General features: G+C 44.1%; 1 protein-coding gene and 1 pseudogene across 1 annotated transcript in view; both read left to right on the forward strand.

The window, feature by feature from the left end:
- The first annotated feature begins 841 nt into the window (after positions 1-841).
- minar1 (membrane integral NOTCH2 associated receptor 1) overlaps positions 842-25,302 on the forward strand; it is a 49,439-nt gene continuing 24,978 nt past the window's right edge. Inside the window, exons 1-3 of the mRNA XM_071400847.1 lie at positions 842-1,219; positions 1,862-2,862; positions 4,098-5,573. Coding sequence (XP_071256948.1) covers positions 2,011-2,862; positions 4,098-5,573 — 2,328 coding nt within the window. The 5' untranslated portion in view covers positions 842-1,219; positions 1,862-2,010. The remainder of the gene's footprint in view (positions 1,220-1,861; positions 2,863-4,097; positions 5,574-25,302) is intronic.
- On the forward strand, positions 21,061-22,224 carry LOC139575655 (toll-like receptor 13; annotated as a pseudogene).

Raw genomic sequence — 25,302 nt, forward strand, 5'->3', positions numbered from 1 at the left:
GGCTATCCGTCAATAAATGTTTTTATTGTGCCGTCTGGTTTGCTTAATATAAGGAAATTGAAATGATTTTTACTTTAACTTTTGATACTTAAGTATATTTGATCAATTCCATTTATTTTTGATACTTAAAATACGTTCAGCCTTTTACTCAAGTAGTATTTTACTGGGTGACTTTCACTTTTACTTAAGTCATTTTCTATTAAGGTATCTTTACTTTTACTCAAGTATGACGATTGAGTACTTTTTCCACCACTCACCAAATGCTTGCTGGCATCAATCAATCAAATGCTACGGCGGAACATGTTATACTCTTTAGGTCCATACAGCATCAGATACATGGGCTACATATACTGAGACAGAGGGGCGCTGTTTCCCTCGCTCGGGTGATTTCTCCAGTGAGATTCAGGCACATGCGAATTGACCGAAAATTATGAAAACACAGAGAGGAAATAAATTATTTTATCATTTTTATTGGTTAAATATTTGGGAAATCCTGGCTTCCCTTGGCATCCATGAATACACCCCACTGCTGCAGGTGCGCGAATATAACATCACACCAGTGCCCAGTTAACCATATACACTACTGTGTGTTGTATGATTTATATACATTAAAATGTTTCCCCTTGCATTTAACAGAGAGAAAAACGATTGAACGGTTTTTTAAATGGAATGTATACACATAACTCTAACACCTTAGGAATGAACTATGTTGTACAGTAGCCTATAACACGCAATGTGCTGAATAATGTACAGGACAATAATCAATATGAATATATAGTCTCCGTCGCTGTGCTTGACTTGCAGTTGGTGCTAAGGTGTAATTACGTCATTCTAGGTGGAAACAAAGCCGACTGGGTGCCTTTTTAGCGCCACACGCGCGCGCGTGAGAACGCCGACAGCTCGGTGCCGACAGCTCGGTTCCTACAGCTAACGCAAATCCGGTCCCGGAGTGAAGACATAGTCCACCTATTGGAATACAATACAAAATATGATAAATGAAGGATTTATCCGCACGGGAGTGACTGGGGATCGAATCGGATCTTTTGGATGGTTATTTACTACGGTGTCCGACTGGAATGTATATTATGGTGTATGGTTCAATTGAAGAATGAATGTTGTGCGTCAACTTCGCATTGCTGCCACCTTGTTTTGGTGACTTTGAGGAATCTATACCTTTTGAATGCTCACTCGGATGAGAGCAAATGGAATCGTGCGTTAGGTGAGTCTATTGGTCCCTTTGTTGGTTATGTACTGTATGAGCGCGCGCGCGCCAGTGAAGAACTAGAATCTGGATTTTATTCTCTCTGTTTCGAAGTACTCAGCGGTGAATCTGAGGTTATGCAAATGTGATTGAATTATGACGGTGTGGATATCCATTTCTGTTTGAGGAACGACACTGTTTGGAGTTCTTGAACTGAATCTAGTGGGTATACAATGACAAAAACGTAGCCTAATCAATATTCTTGAAAAGTATATACATTTAATAGCTGCATGATAGTATATAATTTGGAATTGAAAACCAATCTTTACTGATCCTATCTAAAGAGTGAAGCCTTCTCCAAACTATTACCACATTTCATTTCTATCTTATTCACAATAACACAAATAGACTGATCATTAGTTTATTAGTCACATGCACAGGGATAACTATTGCTTGGGGATAATAACATGGGATGTAACACCTTATATTCATGATTATGCAATGTTTGGCTATGTTTTGATTGTGGTATGTGATTGTCCAATAGTCAATATCTCGCTCTCTCTCTCTGCTGTGTTTTCTCTCTCTCTCTCTCTCTCTCTCTCTCTCTCTCTCTCTCTCTCTCTCTCTCTCTCTCTCTCTCTCTCTCTCTCTCTCCTTCAGGGTCATCCTCCTATCTCTCTCATAAGGGGGACAGGTCTCCCTTGTATTTGAGACGTTCCATTTCCATGGCATCCCCTGTACAGTATACTGTTAAAGAATAGGAGACTAACGAGGATATCAACATCTAGCTCCATCCCACACCACATGCCATGGATCCCCTACCAGAGTACTCCCTGTTCCTAGTCCGGATCCTGGAGGAACTAGACACTAAACACAGTAGTGTGTCCTACCAGGATCTCTGTAAGTCCCTGTGTGCCCGCTTTGACCTGGTCCACTTGGCCAAGCTACGGAGCCTTCTGTTCTACACAGCCTGCCTGGACCCAGCCTTCCCTGCCACTCTCTTCAAAGACAAGATGAGATGCACTGTTGAGGACCAGCAGTCTAAGAAACTCATGGTGGCAGCGGATATCGTCACTATGTTTAACCTAATCCAAATGAACGGGGGGATCGCCAAAGATAAGCTCCCGATGGCACCACCGAGGCCCAAGTTCCACAAGAACCAGTCGTTTGAGTCATGCAGGTCCGACACTGATGTTTATAAGTACCAGGACTATGAGAGGGGCGGCGGTTATGACCTCATGGATCAACCCTCCAGGGCGGGTCACCACCCCCACCATCGCCCCATGTCCCAAAACAACTCCTCCCACCCCCGCCCACACCCCCATCCCCACTCCGCAAGCTCGAAATCCAACTGTAACCCTCAGTTTATCCCCACCTCGGACCCTAACTTCCTATTGGGCGTCAACAAGGATCTAAAATGTCGAGCAGCGTCGCTAGATAAGCTGCAACACCTGCCCCAGTACTCGAGCTGCAGTCCTCCCTTGCCGCCCTGCGAGATGCAGAGCACCTACTTTCCCATAGACATTGACAGTGAGTCCACCACAGACCAGGAGTCCCTGCAACACATCAACCACACGGAGCCCTTCTCTGTCCACTCCTGTGTCCAGAAGAGAAACATCTTCAAGGAGGATTTTCACAACCTGCTAGCGTTCTCCCCACAGGTCTGTGTCTCTGGGCTTTAATTATATATGATTTATTTATTTATTTTTATTAAGCGTTTAAATTAAAAAATAAATAATTATATACCATTCATTATGCAACAATAATTATCCTGACATATTTGTTTGGAAGTACCCCCAACAAGTTTGAGTGTTAATGTTGTCCCATTACTACACTGAAACAACAATACATGAAAAAACAAACATTGAAGATAAAGTCAGACAGATTTCCATTGCAGCCTCCTCCACTGTTAACTATCTGTTATCAATTATCACTGTTCTCGGTCTAATTTTCACTGCTATATGTGGTCAGCTACTTTCTTTATTGTGCCATGTTCTGAGTTGTTTCGTTCCTACTAAACGGTGCTAGCTGTAAGTATTTGTGCCGTTGTTTGCTAATCTTACCATCTAAATGTCAAAGAAAAGCACAAGAAACCTAAAGGACAAAACAAAAGTGATAAAACAGTACCCCCCCACTTCCTGAAGCTGGTCCATAGTTCTACAGATGTAGGGTCTTAATTTGACCTGCATTGTTGCAGCAAAATAATCCTGCAACAACAGGATTTTAATGTTTAGTCCATAATGTTGCTTGATTGGTGGTTAGGCTATAAACTGGTCAAAATGAGGGTACATGAAAAGTGGAATACTGTTAATATGACCGTTAGTGCAGGTTTTTAATGAATTTATGTCAATCATGAAGGTCATCTGCATTTCCTCTGGCGCAGGAAAAGTCTCATCAACAAAGAGTGATCAAATGAAGATCCTACATCTGTATAGCCTATGTCACTTAGAATGGAAATGTCTCAATGGACATAGCTCTCAGTGAGAATAACCAATTTATAAAACGTATTTCTTTCTAGAAAGGCTTGGTCTGAGGCTAATGTTACATCCAGCACCTTTATGCTTAGTTTGACTCTTTCTTTGTTTGATTTGATAATGCAGGGTGTTTTGACTGATGTGTTAACACAACAGTGTATTAACATGTTGTTATTGTTGTAAAAGTGAACGAGTCTGTAACAAAAAAAAAAGTAACTTGTGTAATGACAAAAAATGCTCAAAACAATTACAAAGCAATTACTAAATTTCTATGAAACTATTACATTTAGGTTTTAGTCAGTTATCAGATACTCTTATCAGCGTAACTTAGATCCAAACAACACAATATTACAATACTGTTACATTGTCACTACACAGGTTTAAGAGAAACTTAATGAAGTGTTACCTCATTGTCGTTATAGGTCATCACCTCAGAGTCCAAACCAAACGTCAGGGCAACTGGAGGCTACCACCGAAGAGAGCTCCACAAACCTGCCACATTCTTCAACCACAGCTTCGAGCTGCCCTACAGTAACCCCTACTTTGAGCCTACTATGAACTCGCCCATTCAGGACAAACGGCGAGCGAAGCACGAGAGTCTGGACGACCTTCAAGCGTCTACGTATTTCGGCCCAACGACAGTGACAGAGTGCGTGAACACACGGAGGAGTACGGCTAGGCCGGGGAAGCAGCCAATTTGGCCCGTGAAAAGCCTGAGTCTGAATGCTGAAGAAGGGCCACCGGATTTCGAGAGGTCATTTCTGAACGGGAAACCGCTGAAAGACAACCATCGCCACAATGTAGTCAATAAAGAGAATGAGCAGCACTTCCAGTGTGCCAAAGAGAAAGTGGTGGCCTCCCCTTCAGGGTTCGCAAAGAAAACCAACGGGTTGAAAACAAAGGAAATGTCTTCAATGGCGTGCGGTCCCGGGGTGGGTGTCGACAAAAGAGAGGTAGGGAAAATATTTAAAGAGAAAGGCATCAACAGTACGTCTTTTCAAGGAGGTAACATAGACAGCTCGTCCAGCGTAGGGACACAAACGGAGCAGGCCGAACAGAGGAAGCTAAAAGACTATGCCGCCGCTCACGCAAAATACGTCGAGAGAGAGAGGCACTCGTGCAAACAATCGGAAGAGGACTCTGAGATCATCAGCGATGACATCAGTGACATCTTCCGCTTCCTTGACGACATGAGCGTGTGCGACTCGCTGGGCATCATCCAATCGTCGTGCTACAACAGCATCGGATCTCTCTCTCAGGTGACCATGAAGTCTGACGGCGACAGCTCACCCGAATGCAACACGGTCAAACTGGCCAAGTCCAAGCTGGACTGCCTCTTTCACTCCCTAGAGGACACGGACGACGAGCTCAAATCGAGCGTGTGCAAGCTTGTTATGAGGATAGGTGAGATCGAGAAGAAGCTGGAGTCTCTGTCCGGAGTCCGAGGGGAGATCTCGCAGGTGCTCTCCAAGCTCACCAAACTCGACGAGAAGATCCAGGAACCCGAAACCAACGGGAGACCAGGCGAAAACGCTTTAGCCACCACTTCCACCACAGATCACCTTCACCCCGACCCCAACCTCTCACCCCATGTCTTTCAGTGCCACACGACAGGCCACAACATCAAGGTGGACAACGGATCAGTGGAGTGGGGCTGCTCAGACAGTGAGAGTCTGAGAGTCAAGGCAATTAAGAAAAGTATGTTCACGCGGAGGTCGTCACGCTCACTCAATGAGGAGAACAGCGCCACGGAGTCAAAGGTGGCGAGCATCACCAACTCACCACGGGACTGGAGGACGGTGTCGTATTCCTCGCACCATGGGGATGAGGGCAAAGACAAGGACAGAGACAGAGACCGAGAAAGGGACACCAAGGACAGACACAGGAAAGCCAAAGAGGTAAGAAAAATGGTTTACATTTCTAACACTTTTCACATTACACCAACATTAGATACTCTGTGTTTTTTGGGCTGTTTTGATGTAATATGAGAGCATATTTTCTACCACAAGAAAGCGTCTCTGGGAGAAAAGCGCTATTAAAATCCTATGTAGTATTATTATCATTACAGAAACATGACAAGAGTAATCAACGAGGTAAGAACAATGGAATACATTTATTTAAGTCCTTTGTAAGTGCTGGACCGCACTGTACGTTGTTCAAGAACAGACAAAGAAAAGTATTCACACCCCTTGAATTTTTCCACATTTTGTTATGTTACAAAATGGGGATAAAATTGATTTAATTGTAAAAAGAAATCTACAATAATTTTTGTTGTTGTTGTTGTAAACTAATATATCTTGATTAGATAGGTGTTCACCCCCCGAGTCAATACAAGTTATAAACACCTTTGGCAGCAATTAAAGTAAGTCAGTGAGTCTTTTGGGGTAAGTCTCTAAGAGCTTTGCACACCTGGATTGTGCAATATTTGCCCATTATTCTTTAAATTCTTCAAGCGCTGTCAAGTTGGTTGTTGATCAAATCAAATCAAATCAAATTTTATTAGTCACATACACATGGTTAGCAGATGTTAATGCGAGTGTAGCGAAATGCTTGTGCTTCTAGTTCCGACAATGCAGTAATAACCAACAAGTAATCTAACCTAACAATTCCACAACTACTACCTTACACACACACACAAGTGTAAAGGGATAAAGAATATGTACATAAAGATATATGAATGAGTGGTGGTACAGAACGGCATGGCAGATGCAGTAGATGGTATAGAGTACGGTATATACATATGAGATGAGTACTGTAGGGCATGTAAACATAAAGTGGCATAGTTTAAAGTGGCTAGTGGTACATGTATTACATAAAGATGGCAAGATGCAGTAGATGATATAGAGTACAGTATATACATATGAGATGGGTAATGTAGGGTATGTAAACATTATATTAAGTGGCATTGTTTAAAGTGGCTAGTGGTACATTTTTACATAATTTCCATCAATTCCCATTTTTAAAGTGGCTGGAGTTGAGTCAGTATGTTGGCAGCGGCCGCTAAATGTTAGTGGTGGCTGTTTAACAGTCTGATGGCCTTGAGATAGAAGCTGTTTTTCAGTCTCTCGGTCCCTGCTTTGATGCACCTGTACTGACCTCGCCTTCTGGATGATAGCGGGGTGAACAGGCAGTGGCTTGGGTGGTTGTTGTCCTTGATGATCTTTATGGCCTTCCTGTGACATCGGGTGGTGTAGGTGTCCTGGAGGGCAGGTAGTTTGCCCCCGGTGATGCGTTCTGCAGACCTCACTACCCTCTGGAGAGCCTTACGGTTGTGGGCGGAGCAGTTGCCGTACCAGGCGGTGATACAGCCCGACAGGATGCTCTCGATTGTGCATCTGTAGAAGTTTGTGAGTGCTTTTGGTGACAAGCCGAATTTCTTCAGCCTCCTGAGGTTGAAGAGGCGCTGCTGCGCCTTCTTCACAACGCTGTCTGTGTGGGTGGACCAATTCAGTTTGTCCGTGATGTGTACACCGAGGAACTTAAAACTTTCCACCTTCTCCACTACTGACCCGTCGATGTGGATAGGGGGGTGCTCCCTCTGCTGTTTCCTGAAGTCCACAATCATCTCCTTTGTTTTGTTGACGTTGAGTGTGAGGTTATTTTCCTGACACCACACTCCGAGGGCCCTCACCTCCTCCCTGTAGGCCGTCTCGTCGTTGTTGGTAATCAAGCCTACCACTGTAGTGTCATCCGCAAACTTGATGATTGAGTTGGAGGCGTGCATGGCCACGCAGTCGTGGGTGAACAGGGAGTACAGGAGAGGGCTCAGAACGTACCCTTGTGGGGCCCCAGTGTTGAGGATCAGCGGGGTGGAGATGTTGTTACCTACCCTCACCACCTGGGGGCGGCCCGTCAGGAAGTCCAGGACCCAGTTGCACAGGGCGGGGTCGAGACCCAGGGTCTCGAGCTTGATGACGAGTTTGGAGGGTACTATGGTGTTAAATGCTGAGCTGTAATCGATGAACAGCATTCTCACATGGGTATTCCTCTTGTCCAGATGGGTTAGGGCAGTGTGCAGTGTGGTTGCGATTGCGTCGTCTGTGGACCTATTGGGTCGGTAAGCAAATTGGAGTGGGTCTAGGGTGTCCGGTAGGGTGGAGGTGATATGGTCCTTGACTAGTCTCTCAAAGCACTTCATGATGACGGAAGTGAGTGCTACGGGGCGGTAGTCGTTTAGCTCAGTTACCTTAGCTTTCTTGGGAACGGGAACAATGGTGGCCCTCTTGAAGCATGTGGGAACAGCAGACTGGGATAAGGATTGATTGAATATGTCCGTAAACACACCAGCCAGCTGGTTTGCGCATGCTCTGAGGACGCGGCTGGGAATGCCGTCTGGGCCTGCAGCCTTGCGAGGGTTAACACGTTTAAATGTTTTACTCACCTCGGCTGCAGTGAAGGAGAGCCCGCAGGTTTTGGTAGGGGGCCGTGTCAGTGGCACTGTATTGTCCTCAAAGCGGGCAAAAAAGTTGTTTAGCCTGTCTGGGAGCAAGACATCCTGGTCCGCGACGGGGCTGGTTTTCTTTTTGTAATCCGTGATTGACTGTAGACCCTGCCACATACCTCTTGTGTCTGAGCTGTTGAATTGCGACTCGATTTTGTCTCTGTACTGGGACTTAGCCTGTTTGATTTCCTTGCGGAGAGAATAGCTACACTGTTTGTATTCGGTCATGCTTCCGGTCACCTTGCCCTGGTTAAAAGCAGTGGTTCGCGCTTTCAGTTTCACGCGAATGCTGCCGTCAATCCACGGTTTCTGGTTTGGGAATGTTTTAATCGTTGCTGTGGGTACGACATCGTCAATGCACTTCCTAATGAACTCGCTCACCGAATCAGCATATTCGTCAATATTGTTGTTGGACGCGATGCGGAACATATTCCAATCCGCGTGATCGAAGCAGTCTTGAAGCGTGGATTCAGATTGGTCGGACCAGCGTTGAACAGACCTGAGCGCGGGAGCTTGTTGTTTGAGTTTCTGTTTGTAGGCTGGAATCAACAAAATGGAGTCGTGGTCAGCTTTTCCGAAAGGGGGGCGGGGGAGGGCCTTATATGCGTCGCGGAAATTAGTATAACAATGATCTAGGGTTTTTCCAGCCCTGGTGGCACAATCGATATGCTGATAGAATTTAGGGAGTTTTGTTTTTAGATTAGCCTTGTTAAAATCCCCAGCTACGATGAATGCAGCCTCAGGGTGTGTGGTTTCCAGTTTACAAAGAGTCAGATAAAGTTCGTTCAGGGCCATCGATGTGTCTGCTTGGGGGGGAATATATACGGCTGTGATTATGATTGAAGAGAATTCCCTTGGTAGATAATGCGGTCGACATTTGATTGTGAGGAGTTCTAGATCAGGTGAACAGAATGACTTGAGTTCCTGTGTGTTGTTATGATGATCACACCACTTCTCGTTAATCATAAGGCATACCCCCCCGCCCCTCTTCTTACCGGAAAGATGTTTGTTTCTGTCGGCGCGATGCATGAAGAAACCAGCTGGCTGCACCGACTCCGTTAGCGTCCCTTGAGTTAGCCATGTTTCCGTGAAGCAGAGCACGTTGCAATCCCTGATGTCTCTCTGGAATGCTACCCGTGCTCGGATTTCATCAACCTTATTGTCAAGAGACTGGACATTGGCGAGTAGTATGCTAGGGAGTGGAGCGCGATGTGCCCGTCTCCGAAGCCTGACCACGAGACCGCCCCGTTTGCCCCTTTTTCGGCGTCGCACAGGGTCGCCGGCTGGGATCAGATCCATTGTATTGGGTGGAAGGCAAAACACTGGATCCGTTTCGGGAAAGTCATATTCCTGGTAGGAACGATGATGAGTTGACGTTAATCGTATATTCAGTAGTTCCTCCCGACTGTATGTAATGAAACCTAAGATTCCCTGGGGTACCGATGTAAGAAATAACACATAGAAAAACAAAATACTGCATATTTTCCAAGGAACGCGAAGCGAGGCGGCCATCTCTTTTCGGCGCCGGAAGTAATCATTGCTAGACAGACATTTTCAAGTTTTGCCATAGATTTTCATGCAGATTTAAGTCAAAATTGTAAGTAGGCCTCTCGGGAACATCCAATGTTGTCTTGGTAGTGTAGATTTGGTCTTGTCTTGGTAGTGTAGATTTGGCCTTGTGTTTTAGGGTTATTGTCCTGCTGGAAGGTGAATTTGTCTCTGTGTCTGTTGGAAAGCAGATTGAACCAGGTTTTCCTCTAGGATTTTGCCTGTGCTTAGCTACATTTCGTGTATTTTTATCCTGAAAAACTCCACAGTCCTTGCTGATGACAAGGACACCCATAACATGATGCAGCCACCACCATGCTTGAAAATATGGAAAGTGGTACCCAGTGATGTGTTATGTTGGATTTGCCCCAAATATAACATTTCGTATTCAGGACAAAAAGTACATTATTTTGACACATTTTTTGCAGTATTACTTTGAAAACAGGATGCATGTTTTGGAATATGTTTTTATTCTGTACAGGCTTCCTTCATTTCACTCTGTCATTTTGGTTAGTATTTTGGAGTAACTACAATGTTGTTGATCCATCCTCAGTTTTCTCTTATCACAGCCATTAAACTCTGTAACTGTAAAATCACGGTTAGCCTCATGGTGAAATCCCTGAGTGGTTTTATTTCTCTCTGGCAACTCAGTTTGGAAGGATGTCTGTATCTTCGTATTGATACACCATCCAAAGCCAAATTAACAGCTTTACCATGCGCAAAGGATATTCAGTGTCTGCTTTATTATTTTTACCAATCTACCAATCAGCGCCCTTCTTTGTGAGGCATTGGAAAATGGGGTCGTCATTCACAAATCAGTCCATGCAGTCCATGCAACTTATTATGTGATTTGTTAAGCAAATGTTTATTCCTGAACTTATTTAGGCTTGTCATAACAAAGGTGTTGAATACTTTTTGACTCAAGACATTTCAGCTTTTCATTTTTAATAAATTTTTAATTAGTCATTTAGCAGACGCTCTTATCCAGAGCCACTTACAGTAAATGAGTGCCAGTGGAGGCTGCTGAGGGGAGGATGGCTCATAATAACTACCCTTAACTACACCAGTGGAGGCTGCTGAGGGGAGGATGGCTCATAATAACTACCCTTAACTACACCAGTGGAGGCTGCTGAGGGGAGGAAGGCTAATAATAACTACCCTTAACTACACCAGTGGAGGCTGCTGAGGGGAGGATGGCTCATAGTAACTACCCTTAACTACACCAGTGGAGGCTGCTGAGGGGAGGACGGCTCATAGTAACTACCCTTAACTACACCAGTGGAGGCTGCTGAGGGGAGGAAGGCTCATAGTAACTACCCTTAACTACACCAGTGGAGGCTGCTGAGGGGAGGACGGCTCATAGTAACTACCCTTAACTACACCAGTGGAGGCTGCTGAGGGGAGGAAGGCTCATAATAACTACCCTTAACTACACCAGTGGAGGCTGCTGAGGGGAGGACGGCTCATAGTAACTACCCTTAACTACACCAGTGGAGGCTGCTGAGGGGAGGACGGCTCATAGTAACTACCCTTAACTACACCAGTGGAGGCTGCTGAGGGGAGGAAGGCTCATAATAACTACCCTTAACTACACCAGTGGAGGCTGCTGAGGGGAGGACGGCTCATAGTAACTACCCTTAACTACACCAGTGGAGGCTGCTGAGGGGAGGAAGGCTAATAATAACTACCCTTAACTACACCAGTGGAGGCTGCTGAGGGGAGGATGGCTCATAATAACTACCCTTAACTACACCAGTGGAGGCTGCTGAGGGGAGGACGACTCATAGTAACTACCCTTAACTACACCAGTGGAGGCTGCTGAGGGGAGGACGGCTCATAGTAACTACCCTTAACTACACCAGTGGAGGCTGCTGAGGGGAGGGAGGCTCATAATAACTACCCTTAACTACACCAGTGGAGGCTGCTGAGGGGAGGATGGCTCATAATAATGGCTGGAGTGGCACAAATGGAATGGCGTCATACACATAGAAACATTAGCTTTACCATGTCTCACACTGTCTAATCACGTGGCATTTTGAGGACATTGCATTTTTGAAAACCCGAGGACTATGACAACCAAGCCATACAAACATAAACTGTAAAACTTAAATTAAGTCTCAAATAGCCACTTGTCCCTTTTAATAGCCTGGCATCAGCACATATTTCAAATCAAATCAAAGTTAATTGGTTGCGTGCACAGTTTAGCAGATGTTATAAACTGGTTGGTTCGAGCCTTGAATGCTGATTGGCTGACAGCCATGGTATATCAGACCGTAATCCACGGATATGTCAAAACATTTATTTTTACTGCTCTAATTACTTTGGTAACCAGTTTATAATAGCAATAAGGCACCTTGGGGGTTTGTGATATATGGCCAGTATACCACGGCTAAGGGCTGTATCCAGGCACTCTGCGATGCGTCGTACTTAACGCATCGTACACAGCCCTTAGCTGTGGTATATTGGCCATATACCACACCTCCTCGGGCCTTATTAATTAATTATAGTGGGTGCAGAGAAATGCTTATGTTTCTAGCTCCTAACAATGTAGTAAAATGTTATACAAGTACACAAATGATAATAAATAAATAAATAAAAACAACAAGAAATCAAGAAATGTCTGAACGAATCCAATTAACAATCCGAATAGCACTGTAACAGTAATTCAAATGCAGTCTACTATATATTTCAGTACATAAACACCTGTTTCTAATAAATGCCAGGTTTAAGTGAATTGCTTATGAGTAAACTTCAGTGAGTACTGTAAAGATTATGCAAAAGAAGATAAAGGAGAGCAACATCATTGTCTTTTTAAAATTTTATTGAGCAAAAGCTGTGTGCATTAAGGAAATAGATGCCTGTCTCTAATAAGTGCCAGTTGTGTTCAGTGATTGAAGCAAATAAATGGCTATTAATGAAGTTTTACGGTATGTAAAGTCATTATCTCCTATGTACATGTAGACAGAGACGGGATGTCATAGAAGTACTGTCACAAATGTCTAGAGATTCAACAGTGTTAATTAAACAGTTGCTATGAAAAGGATATAATTTCCCTCGCTTCCCTTCCTCAAATCTCCCACGCACGCACACACACACATTTCACGCACGCACGCACGAATGCATGCACCCGCAAACACACACACACGCAAACACACACACACACACACACGCACACACACACAGACACGAAGGAGACAGGCAATTGGCTCGACGGCAGGATTTGATGCTATAGTTGGGTCACAGACGTCAGTGGAGCTAAATTATCCCAAACCCAGATCCCCCTTCCGTCTCACAGAAAGAAATGAGACGCATTCTACCAATCTCTCCAATGAGAGGAGAGATTAATACTGTCAATTTAGGAACACAAGAGGCAAGGGATTGTGGGCTGAATCATTCTCCTTGGGGGCGTTTATGAACTCTCAGGTTAGCACTCTCATCATTCATCACTCGTCAAGGGGAAGGGACCAGAGCCATTTCAGGCTTAGCAGAAAAACAGCTGGCATCCAAATATACAGTAGAGCAGGAGGTAACACGCTAACAAGGAAGTCTGTAAGGTAGTCTGTTGTGAGGTTTACATGGATCAGAGTGCCATATCGTAGGTCTACTGCTGTTATACAGACAGAGGTAATAGGGTCTGTTTTGTGAACAATTATCCGTTTGTAAATGACTGTTTGGGGATTATTGTTGGTTTTTATATAATGGGGACTAATTCTCGGGCAGTGAATTACAATAGATTCCTTTCCTGAGAGTTTCTTCAAACCCTCCCACCCCCTTCCCATGGGAGAAGAAATGAACTGGTCCATAGACTGATGATTTAAGGTCAGATTTACATTCCCCCTTCATGGTTTAGTTTAGGTGAAGGTCACGCGGAACCTAGATCTGTGCCAATGGGCACCCTCTTCTAACCCCTCCCTTCCCTTCCCCGGTGTTAAGGGCTTTTAAACAGCATGTTGAAATGTCACTCTCAGTTTGCAGGTGTAACACTCATTCTCAGTGACCTTTCCCTGCGAAGCCAAATGGAGCGGATGTTAATTGAAATGGGTCTCGACCTCGAGCTGCCATTCTACAAGCCCTGTGCTACGTATGCATCTTCTTGATCACTGAATGGATAACTGACTAGCATGCATGCCCTCTCCATCTAGATGAGTTGCCTCTCTCTCTCTCTGTGTCTGTCTCTCTGTCTTTCTGTCTGTCTTTGTCTCTCTGTCTCTCTCTCTCTCTCTCTCTCTCTCTCTCTCTCTCTCTCTCTCTCTCTCTCTCTCTCTCTCTCTCTCTCTGTGTCTGTCTCTCTGTGTCTGTCTCTCTGTCTTTCTGTCTGTCTTTGTCTCTCTCTCTCTCTCTCTCTCTCTCTCTCTCTCTCTCTCTCTCTCTCTCTCTCTGTCTCTCTGTCTGTCTTTGTCTCTCTGTCTCTGTCTCTCTCTCTCTCTCTCTCTCTCTCTCTCTCTCTCTCTCTCTCTCTCTCTCTCTCTGTCTGTCTGTCTCTCTCTCTCTCTCTCTCTCTCTCTCTCTCTCTCTCTCTCTCTCTCTCTCTCTCTCTCTCTCTCTCTCTCTCTCTCTCTCTCTCTCTCTCTCTCTCTCTGTCTCTCTCTCTGTCTCTCTCTCTCTGTGTCTCTGTCTCTCTCTCTCTCTGTGTCTGTCTCTCTGTCTTTCTGTCTGTCTCTCTGTCTTTCTGTCTGTCTCTCTCTCTCTCTCTCTCTCTCTCTCTCTCTCTCTCTCTCTCTCTCTCTCTCTCTCTCTCTCTCTCTCTCTCTCTCTCTCTCTCTCTCTCTCTCTCTCTGTGTCTGTCTCTCTGTCTCTCTCTCTCTCTCTGTCTGTCTCTCTGTCTTTCTGTCTGTCTTTGTCTCTCTGTCTCTCTCTCTCTCTCTCTCTGTCTCTCTCTCTCTCTCTCTCTCTCTCTCTCTCTCTCTCTCTGTCTCTCTGTCTCTCTCTCTCTCTCTCTCTCTCTCTCTCTCTCTCTCTCTCTCTCTCTCTTTCTCTCTCATAATTTTCTTAGTTGGGGCAGCAGGTAGCCTAGTGGTTAGAGAGGCGAGCCAGCAGCCGGAGGATTGCCAGTTCGTATCACGTGTCCGGTGGGAAAAGTCTGGCAGGAAGTGAGCTGGCAACCGGAGGGTTGCTGGTATCTAATCCTAGATGCCGTTGCCTGCCATTGTGCCCTTGAGCAAGGCACTCAACCCCCCACAACAATTAGCTCCCTGGGCGCGCAGTGTGGGAGCCCCCCCACACCTTTCCAAAACATGTGTATGTGTCTTTTGATAGGTCAAAAGACTGGATACGTTTCTCACCGTATTGCTTCCACCTTCCCTGAACTCCAACTTTATTCATGTACCCAACACTCCTGAGTCACTCCATTTCATCATATTCTTTGCTACATGAGCACTGACAGGTGCACCGCGGAGGTTTGAATTGTATATTAACATTCTGTAATTTTGAAGTGAAGGTAGTCTTTTTCCCTGTCAGGATTCTTGGGAGTTGGCAGCATTGTATAACAAAGACATAAAAGTAGTTTCAAATCACTTCCTCTAAAGTGGAAATGGGTGGTTGAATGTTGAACATTTTGTGCCTTTGAAATAAGAATTCTAAGCTGCAGCTACTTCAATAAATGTTTTGGAGGGATGTGAAAGGTTAAAAGTCTATTCATGATACAAATCCCTCCCTAACCTTGTTAGTTAGTTCCTCTGTCTGACCACATTCCAACCCCAGGATCACATGAAGAAATAGTTCACTTCCCAAAGTAGAGTCTGAATGAGCAAATTCCTCACAGTCAGTTTCCATGTGTTGGGACTTAACACGTACACCATTGTCTTACTTCAGGAAGCAAAACGGCTGTCTGTACTCATCTGTCTGATGACTCTGGAACCCTTATGGAATAGATCAAAATGAATTTGGCTACAATATACTGTCATTATGCTGTCATTACATTCTAATAATACCTAGGTGACTGTCAATACCAACTCTTTTTCATCCTCAAAGAATCAGAATTCGTCTTAATTAAACCCTACCAGAAGTTTCACACAAGATTAACACATTTCGTTTGCAATAACATAAACATGAAGTGATTTGATGACCTGTTTCTCATATGAAAAAGAGTGCCACCAACTGGTGGTGGTCTCCGAAAGAGGTGCGGGTTAAATATAGGTATAATCATCCCGGCATCTCTATTAGAAGGCTTGGTAATGACCAGTAGGAGACAGATGTACAGAACACACTTTATTGCACACAAACCAACGTAGCAAGAGGGGACTAGTACAAGGGGTTTCTATGAAAGGACTTAAATAACATATTTTACACAGCGGTAATAAGGTGATAGCAACGTGCTATGTTAATTGTTATATGTAGTGTATATACAGTAGATGAAAAATCTACAAAATATTCAATAGCTTAGACAGTAGCTATATATGCTTGCAATGAGCTAGCATGCTAGGTAGCTAAGCTAGCATCACTTTAGTACCGGACACAGCTCTGGGGGCCCATGCGCCTGTCACCGATATCTAATAATTTTATAAATACTTTTGACAGTAACCCTCCAAAAAGACATTCATAAACATTTTTATTGTCACGACTTCCGCCGAAGTTGGTTCCTCTCCTTGTTTGGGCGGCAGTCGGCGTCGCCGGTCTTCTAGCCATCATCGATCCACTTTTCATTTTCCATTTGTTTTGTCTTGTCTTCGCACACACCTGGTTCCAATTCCATCATTACATGTTGTGTAATGCATTGATTGTTTGTTCTGATTCTGGTGGTTTTTATTATTAAACTGCTCCGTTGTAAACACAGTTTTTGCTCTCCTGCGCCTGACTTCTCTGCCGCCAGTACGCACACCTTACATTTAATTTCCATATGTACTAGGAAGTTAAGTGTTTGTTTCTTGGACATCAGGAATATGACTGAAAAAGTGCCTCAGGGCTTGAAAAATAATACATTTAACATTAACTGACTGAAAGTTTTAGTTTAGAAAACGATCTCTCCGCAGAAGCGACAGTTACAGGGATGGTAAAAACCGCTTGATCGCCGTAGCAACATCAGGGAAACTGGGAAGAAGGAAGTGATGCTTCAAATACAGCAGTTCTGCAACATCTTTCATTCAGCCTCTCATTCTCCTTAATTGCCGGCCTCAACACGTTATGGAAAGAGATGAACTGTATAGGAAGCTCTGGGTCGTCTGGATACTGGACAGCTCAACAACAACAACAAATGGTTTGCAATTTTGTTTATACTGGTGAACCGGCGTTTGAGATGTGTGGTTACAAATATCAACAGTCCCTTATCTCTGGTATGTATCTTGTTATGCATCATTGAAGACTAAGTTTAAATTGTGTGCAGTACAATGGACATATAATGCTCAATGTCTCAGGAAAGCCTGTCTGGGTTGACAAAACCCAGTATAGAAAACAGTCGGGCCCCCAACCTGGACCTACAGGCCGTGGTGAGGGCTTCAGGAGACCAGGGGAGTCTCTCAAGTTGGAATTCATTTGATTTAATGTAATTGACCTTGCAGCCCATTTATGTAAGCTGTTACCGGCTGAGTTCAACAATAAATAGTGGATGAATTTATCCTTAAGACGACTACTTTTATTCCTCATTGCGAGGCTATTCCATGTCATCTTTTATTCCTCATTGCGAGGCTATTCCATGTCATCTTTTATTCCTCATTGCTAGGCTGTTCCATGTCATCTTTTATTCCTCATTGCTAGGCTATTCCATGTCATCTTTTATTCCTCATTGCGAGGCTATTCCATGTCATCTTTTATTCCTCATTGCTAGGCTGTTCCATGTCATCTTTTATTCCTCATTGCTAGGCTATTCCATGTCATCTTTTATTCCTCATTGCTAGGCTATTCCATGTCATCTTTTATTCCTCATTGCGAGGTTATTTGATGTTATTTTTATAAAAAGTGTATAAATAGCAGCTAAATACGGTATACATTATAGCTATAGATTGTACACTGCATAATGAAACAATCTCTAGTAAGCTAGTGTTTTGAGGGTGGATTGACTTTTTTGGCATTAATCGACAACTTTCTATCCAAGTTGGGAGAGAGTGCGAGGGCGGCTCATGTCATGCAGGTTCAGGGATTATTTAAGATACTCTTTGAAGATGTTGGGTTTCAGGTGTTTTCAGAAGATGGGCAGGGACTCTGCTGTCCTAGCTTCAGGGGGAGGCTGGTTCCACCATTGGGGTGCCAGGACCGAGGAGAGCTTGGACTGGGCTGAGCAGGAGCCACCTTCCCGTACGGGTGGGAGGGCCAAGAGACGAGAGGTGGCAGAATGGAGTACTTGGGTTGAAGGTTAGGTCAGAGTTAGAAGGTCAGAGTTTGTGAGCCTGTGTCCCAGGGCTGTAGAGTGTGAATTTGAAGAGTTTTCTACTTGCCTGACACTCAAACTGAATTCTTCCGCTGCTCTATCATTTGTTACATAGTCTGAGGCTGCCATCACTGAAGGCATTTGTGGTGATATCAAAATGAGTGGGTTTTGTACAAAACAAAGTAATCAGTAATTGGATCATCTCTAACCAATCAGAGTTTAAAAAACAATGACAAATTTTGTAAATGCTGCTTTAGCAATGCATATTCTGTCTCTGGCCCAACCCATCGGTTTCTGCGACCAATCAGACTGAATGGATTTCCATCCCGACTCATTACGTGGGCGTGACATAGCGTTTGACTGGAGCAAGGAGTTGGGGTAACAAGGCAAGTTTTCTACATAACACATTTGAAATGTATTTAGGAACTACACATACACTCCAAACTAGTCCAACCAACTGTATAAACTTAGATACAAATACACAGGGATCAAAGGGAAGTGAAACGGCGGGGAGGGGTCTTTGGAGACTGGAAGTAAAACTGAGTCGTCTTGAGGTGATGGAATGCTTCTGTATTTCATGGCAATATATACTGGAGGGAGAGACACACAGTGAGTCTGTTGTCTTCTGATTATTGTCTAAGAAGTATATACTCAGAAGACGGTCCATTGGTGGAACATAAGAAGCTTGAGAAGAAATTGGACCAAACTTTGTGTTAATTAAGTGGTATTTGCCACGTCTTCCTCCAGAAATGAACTGACATTTTTTTATTTATCCTTTATTTAAAAACCTTTATTTAAAAAGGAAAAGACCATTGAGTTTAGAAACACCATTTTGCGAGGGGGACCTGGCATCAAGAGCCTATTGATGAAAAGTAAGATAACCATGCCGGAAATACGCAATGGGACTACATATTCACAACCAAGTATTTTTTTGTGCACTCTTCTATGTTGCTGGATCCTTGTAAATCCAGTAAGGGGCTATTCATTGAAAAAATGCACAGTCCGTGAATCTCTCAATGATACCAACATGAAAGTAATCTGTGGAAAGAAGAACCTCCAAGCCATACCGGAAGACATTCCAAGAAAAGTAAGATCTTTAGACCTTTCCATCAACAACATTGTGATGATCAAAACATTTGATTTCAAAGATCTCTCAGCCCTCAAATCTTTAAACATGTCCTGCAACCGGATCTCTCATGTGGACGATGGGGCTTTTTCAGACCTGGTCGTTCTTCAGGAGCTGAATCTAGCCAATAACAGACTCAACACCCTCTCAGACCACCTGTTTCAGGGCCTAGGCAACCTCTCCGTTCTTCGACTAGACCACAACCACATCAAAACCATTTCATCCTCTACCTTTCAGAATCTCTTTAGCTTAAATGTACTAAACTTAACCGGCAACCAACTTTATGTTCTAAAGAAGGTTCAGACAGTCTTGCTATTCACACACCTGCAGGAGTTGTACATTGCAAGCAACGGATTTACCTTTTTCCAGTCACAGGACATATCAAATAAGTCCATAGGACTGAGAGTGCTGGATTTATCCCAGAATCCAATGAGAATCTTCAGGATCACAGCTGATGTTCTTCCTAAACTCCACTATTTAAACCTCTCTGACTCTGGTCAAAATGGAAGCATGACATGGGACGTACCAGACAGATCTTTTCTGAGTAATATGAAAAGTCTCAATTTGAGCGGTGTCCACATGTCTTTGAAGGAAATGAGTGTGGTACTGCAGAGCCTCAACTCATCATTATCATCTCTCATACTGTCTCATTTAGGGGAAGATAGGATCACGGCTCTCGCCAACATTGCCTGCCATATTACTACACTGACAACACTCCGTCTGCGGTATAACAACATGAGGGTTGTCTCTGAGGAACTGCTTAAGTCCTGCACATACTTGACTAAATTGGATATATCCCATAATGCTCTTACTCATCTGTCTCATCAGTCATTCAGCTCAATGAAGCAACTGACTACTCTAGATCTAAGTAACAATAGGCTTTCTTCTGTGCCAAATGTCACTCATAATATCCAATCGCTGACAATCTTGGATCTCAGATACAATACCATCAATAAACTAGGCTCATTCGATTTTGCCAATCTGACAGGACTAACATACCTCCGTCTTTTCCACAATCAAATCACTGACATTAAAGGAATTGATTTTCAAGATTTGCAGGACTTAAAACTCCTAGATCTGGGAAGAAACAGTATCCCATCTTTACGTTATGTTTTTAAGAATTGTTTGCAAAAACTAGAAAACTTGCAATTGGGAGGCAATATGCTAAGAACTATCCATAAAGGAGACTTTGAAAGCTTACAATCCCTCAAAACTTTGATTTTATTTGACAACCGAATTGACACTGTGGAAGATGGGGCCTTTCAGGGTTTGGTCAATCTTAAAATGCTTAGTTTGGCATCGAATAGAATGAGTCAAATAAGCATTAGGGCCACTATGTTCAGAGGACTGACAGCCTTAGAAAGACTTGATTTGAGTTGGAATCGTATTAAATATCTACATTATGGTGAACTTAAATCCCCACCCTTTTCCCTTCTGCCGTCACTCAAGATCCTGATCGTCTCCGCTCAGCATCCTTTTGGAATGTTGAATATACCATCCAACTTTCTTCATGGTCTGACAAATTTATTGGCGTTCAGCGCAAGGAGTCTTAACATTAAGTCCTTTCACCCAGACACATTCAACAACACACCACAGTTGTGGTCCCTTGACATCAGCCTGAATGAGTTCACAGCCCTGAGCAAGGAGTTGTTTCACCCGATCCCACGACTCAACAGGCTATACCTGTCTAAAGCCCAACTTCAGTCTTTAGATTTTCTCATAGGAGCCAACCTCACTCAACTCAGTTACTTACAGGTGAGAAAGAATGACTTTACAGTAGTCAGTGAGACAATGATACGTTCTTTACCTGCTTTAGTTTACTTGGACCTGCAAGACAAGACTTTCACCTGTGACTGCAGCAATGCTTGGTTTGTCCAGTGGGTGACAACAGAAAACCAAACGCAGGTTGTTGATGCATATGACTTTACCTGCAACTATCCGGTCAATTTAGGAGGTACCAAACTGTTGGACTTTGACACCCACTACTGTTCAGTAGATATAGGATTCTTCTACTTCATCTCCTCCACTTCTCTGGTCCTCTTAACCTTGCTGGGGTCCTTTATCTACCATCTCCTGAGATGGCAGGTGGTCTACGCCTACTATCTCTTTCAGGCTTATCTCTATGACACAAAGCGGAGGAACGTCCGTGTGATTCATCAGTATGATGCCTTCGTCTCCTACAATGGCCACGATGAGCCCTGGGTCCTGAGGGAACTTCTGCCAGAGCTGGAGGGAAACCAAGGCTGGAAGCTGTGTCTGCATCACCGTGACTTCCAGCCAGGCAAACCCATCGTAGACAACATCACAGACGCCATCTACGGGAGCCGCAAGACCATCTGCGTGATCAGCCGTCGCTACCTGGAGAGTGAGTGGTGCTCCCGGGAGATCCAAGTGGCCAGCTTCCGTCTGTTTGACGAGCAGAAGGACGTTCTGATCCTGGTGTTTCTGGAGGAGGTCCCAGACCAGCAGCTCTCCCCCTTCCACCGGATGAGAAAGCTGGTGAAGAGACACACCTACCTGAGCTGGCCCAGAGCTGGGGAGCACACCGGAGTCTTCTGGCAGAAACTCCGGGTGGCTCTGGAGACCAGGGACTGCCTTGCTGAGGAGAACCCCATCCTGTCTGGGGTGGATAGAAAATGATAATGACACACTAAATGTAATGTTTCTAAATGAAACGGTGTTATTTCATCCAAACATGGCAAAGAAATATAGTAAAAACTTTGTTCAGACTTTGTTCTAGATTTACCCTACTGAATATAATTCACAAATGGCAATGTTTGAAATCAGAAATGTAGTTTATGCAAATCTACAATCAACTTTATGATGAAATGTAAAATTAAATGTATTATGAAATATATTATGTGTGCTATTTGATGATGAATTTATGATGACATGTTTGACTTATTTACTTGTTATGTTCTCCTAGTTCTCTAGCTTTCTGGAACTATAAAATGTTAGGTTTTAGGTGTAAGAGTTAAGATTCTTGAAATTGTTAAGTGTAAGCGAAAGCTTTATATAAACCACCTTTTGAATCTTTGTGATGAAAAACGCTTTGAAAATAAAATGCTTTTTATGCGAACTTTGTTTTTGACTAGCTATAAACTTTTACTCCTGGTTCTATAGAACCCAGGGAGAGAAGGCATGGCTCCCTTCAGCTCCTTATTACATCATTACCATGACTCACTGTCAATCGTAGCCATTTCCAAATGCCACAGATAAACCATCTCAAAAATATACATCTTTCACTCTCTCTCTTCTCTTCTTACCTCTGTTGGCATATTGCCCAGGTGGAGGGTAACCAGTTGTTTATGACACTCTGAATCAGCTCAGACTCATTTGAGGAATCTAGTGTACCTGTACACTGGTGCCATGCAACCAAGCCAGGCTCACAACTTTGACTTCCTCTTGAATTCTCCACACGGCAGTTACTGCTGTGCAATGTACTCCAGTAGCTTCCACACAGTAATAAGACAATGTTCAATTACTGTAGGTATAATGGAGTTATTATATATTTACCAGACTTATAGTGTTGGGGTAGACCATTGCAGGGCTGCCTATGGGTGATGGGCAACACATCAGCACCACATTATTGTCCTGCTCACATTTTGAGTGTAATTCTGGGTATTGATTGTAATATAGTCTAAATGAGCAGTTCCTTTCAGACATGTTATTGTTGACAAAGTCATACAATCATACATTTATCCACAGCAATGTGAATACAGTACATTTATCCACAGCAATGTGAATACAGTACATTTATCCACAGCAATATGAATACAGTACATTTATCCACAGCAATATGAATACAGTACATTTATCCACAGCAATATGAATACAGTACATTTATCCACAGCAATATGAATAAGGTACATTTATCCACAGCAATATGAATACAATACATTTATCCACAGCGATGTGAATACAATACATTTATCCACAGCAATATGAATAGAGTACATTTATCCACAGCAATATGAATACAGTACATTTATCCACAGCAATATGAATACAGTACATTTATCCACAGCAATATGAATACAGTACATTTATCCACAGCAATATGAATACAATACATGTATCCACAGCAATATGAATACAGTACATTTATCCACAGCAATATGAATACAGTACATTTATCCACAGCAATATGAATACAATACATTTATCCACAGCGATGTGAATACAATACATTTATCCACAGCGTTGTGAATACAGTACATTTATCCACAGCAATATGAATACAATACATTTATCCACAGCGATGTGAATACAATACATTTATCCACAGCGATGTGAATACAATACATTTATCCACAGCGTTGTGAATACAATACATTTATCCACAGCAATATGAATACAATACATTTATCCACAGCAATATGAATACAATACATTTATCCACAGCGATGTGAATACAATACATTTATCCACAGCAATATGAATACAATACATTTATCCACAGCGTTGTGAATACAATACATTTATCCACAGCAATATGAATACAATACATTTATCCACAGCAATATGAATACAATACATTTATCCACAGCGATGTGAATACAATACATTTATCCACAGCGATGTGAATACAATACATTTATCCACAGCGTTGTGAATACAATACATTTATCCATAGCAATGTGAATACATTTATTTTCCATGATAGTTCCACTTCCCAAATCTCACGTTACCTGATTATATGAAAATAGTTCCACCCCAATTGAAAAAGTTCAAGTTGCATTCGAAACCTTCATTTGGTAAAAATGATCAGTTTCTTACAGGCCCATTCATTTGTTCAAAGCTTCAGTCATAGTCTTCTTCATTCCCAATATTGCATATCATTACACATTCATATTGTATAGATACTGTATCTAACATTCCAGAGGATACGTTGGTGTGTTAATATTTAATGTTAGAAGAGGTTTTGTTTTTTGCAGTACTGTTGTGTCCGTGTGAATAGAGAGAGTGTCCTGAGAGAGAGGTCAGATGCAGACCCACAGTAAAGGTTAGTCCATCTGATCAGTGGCCTTTGAAGCCCAGCCATCCCCCCTCTGTCTTATCAGCAGTCCCCTGTTCTTATAGCTCCTCTCCCTCCCTCCTCCCTGACTCTCCCAATCCTCTCTACCCAAACTCACCTTTGTTCTCTCCCCCCTCTCCTCTTTGTTCCCTCCGCCCCTCTCCTCTTTGTTCCCGCCCTCCCCTCTCCTCTTTGCTCCTCCCTCCCCTCCCCTCTCCTCTTTGCTCTCTCCCTCCCCTCTCCTCTTTGCTCACTCCCCTCCCCTCTTTGCTCCCTCCCTCCCCTCTCCTCTTTGCTCTCTCCCTCCCCTCTCCTCGTTGCTCCCTCCCTCCCCTCTCCTCTTTGCTCCCTCCCTCCCTCCCCTCTCCTCTTTGCTCTCTCCCTCCCCTCTCCTCTCCTCTTTGCTCTCTCCCTCCCCCCCCCTCCTTGCTCCCTCCCTCCCTCCCCTCTCCTCTTTGCTCTCTCCCTCCCCTCTCCGCTTTGCTCCCTCCCTCCCCTCCCCGCTTTGCTCTCTCCCTCCCCTCTCCTCTTTTCTCCCTCCCTCCCCTCTCCTCTTTGCTCCCTCCCCTCTCCTCTCCTCTTTGCTCCCTCCCTCTCCTCTCCTCTTTGCTCCCTCACCTCTCCTCTTTGCTCTCTCCCTCCTCTTTGCTCCCTCCCTCCCTCTCCTCCCCTCTCCTCTTTGCTCTCTCCCTCCCCTCTCCGCTTTGCTCCCTCCCTCTCCTCTACTCTTTGCTCCCTCCCTCCCCTCTCCTCTTTGCTCCCTCCCCTCCCCTCTTTGCTCCCTCCCTCCCCTCTCCTCTTTGCTCTCTCCCTCCCCTCTCCTCGTTGCTCCCTCCCTCCCCTCTCCTCTTTGCTCCCTCCCTCCCTCCCCTCTCCTCTTTGCTCTCTCCCTCCCCTCTCCTCTCCTCTTTGCTCTCTCCCTCCCCTCTCCTCTTTGCTCCCTCCCTCCCTCCCCTCTCCTCTTTGCTCTCTCCCTCCCCTCTCCGCTTTGCTCCCTCCCTCCCCTCCCCGCTTTGCTCTCTCCCTCCCCTCTCCTCTTTTCTCCCTCCCTCCCCTCTCCTCTTTGCTCCCTCCCCTCCCCTCTCCTCTCCTCTTTGCTCCCTCCCTCTCCTCTCCTCTTTGCTCCCTCACCTCTCCTCTTTGCTCTCTCCCTCCTCTTTGCTCCCTCCCTCCCTCTCCTCCCCTCTCCTCTTTGC

Source organism: Salvelinus alpinus, chromosome 5 (assembly GCF_045679555.1).
Source record: "Salvelinus alpinus chromosome 5, SLU_Salpinus.1, whole genome shotgun sequence".
Classification (NCBI taxonomy): domain Eukaryota; kingdom Metazoa; phylum Chordata; class Actinopteri; order Salmoniformes; family Salmonidae; genus Salvelinus; species Salvelinus alpinus.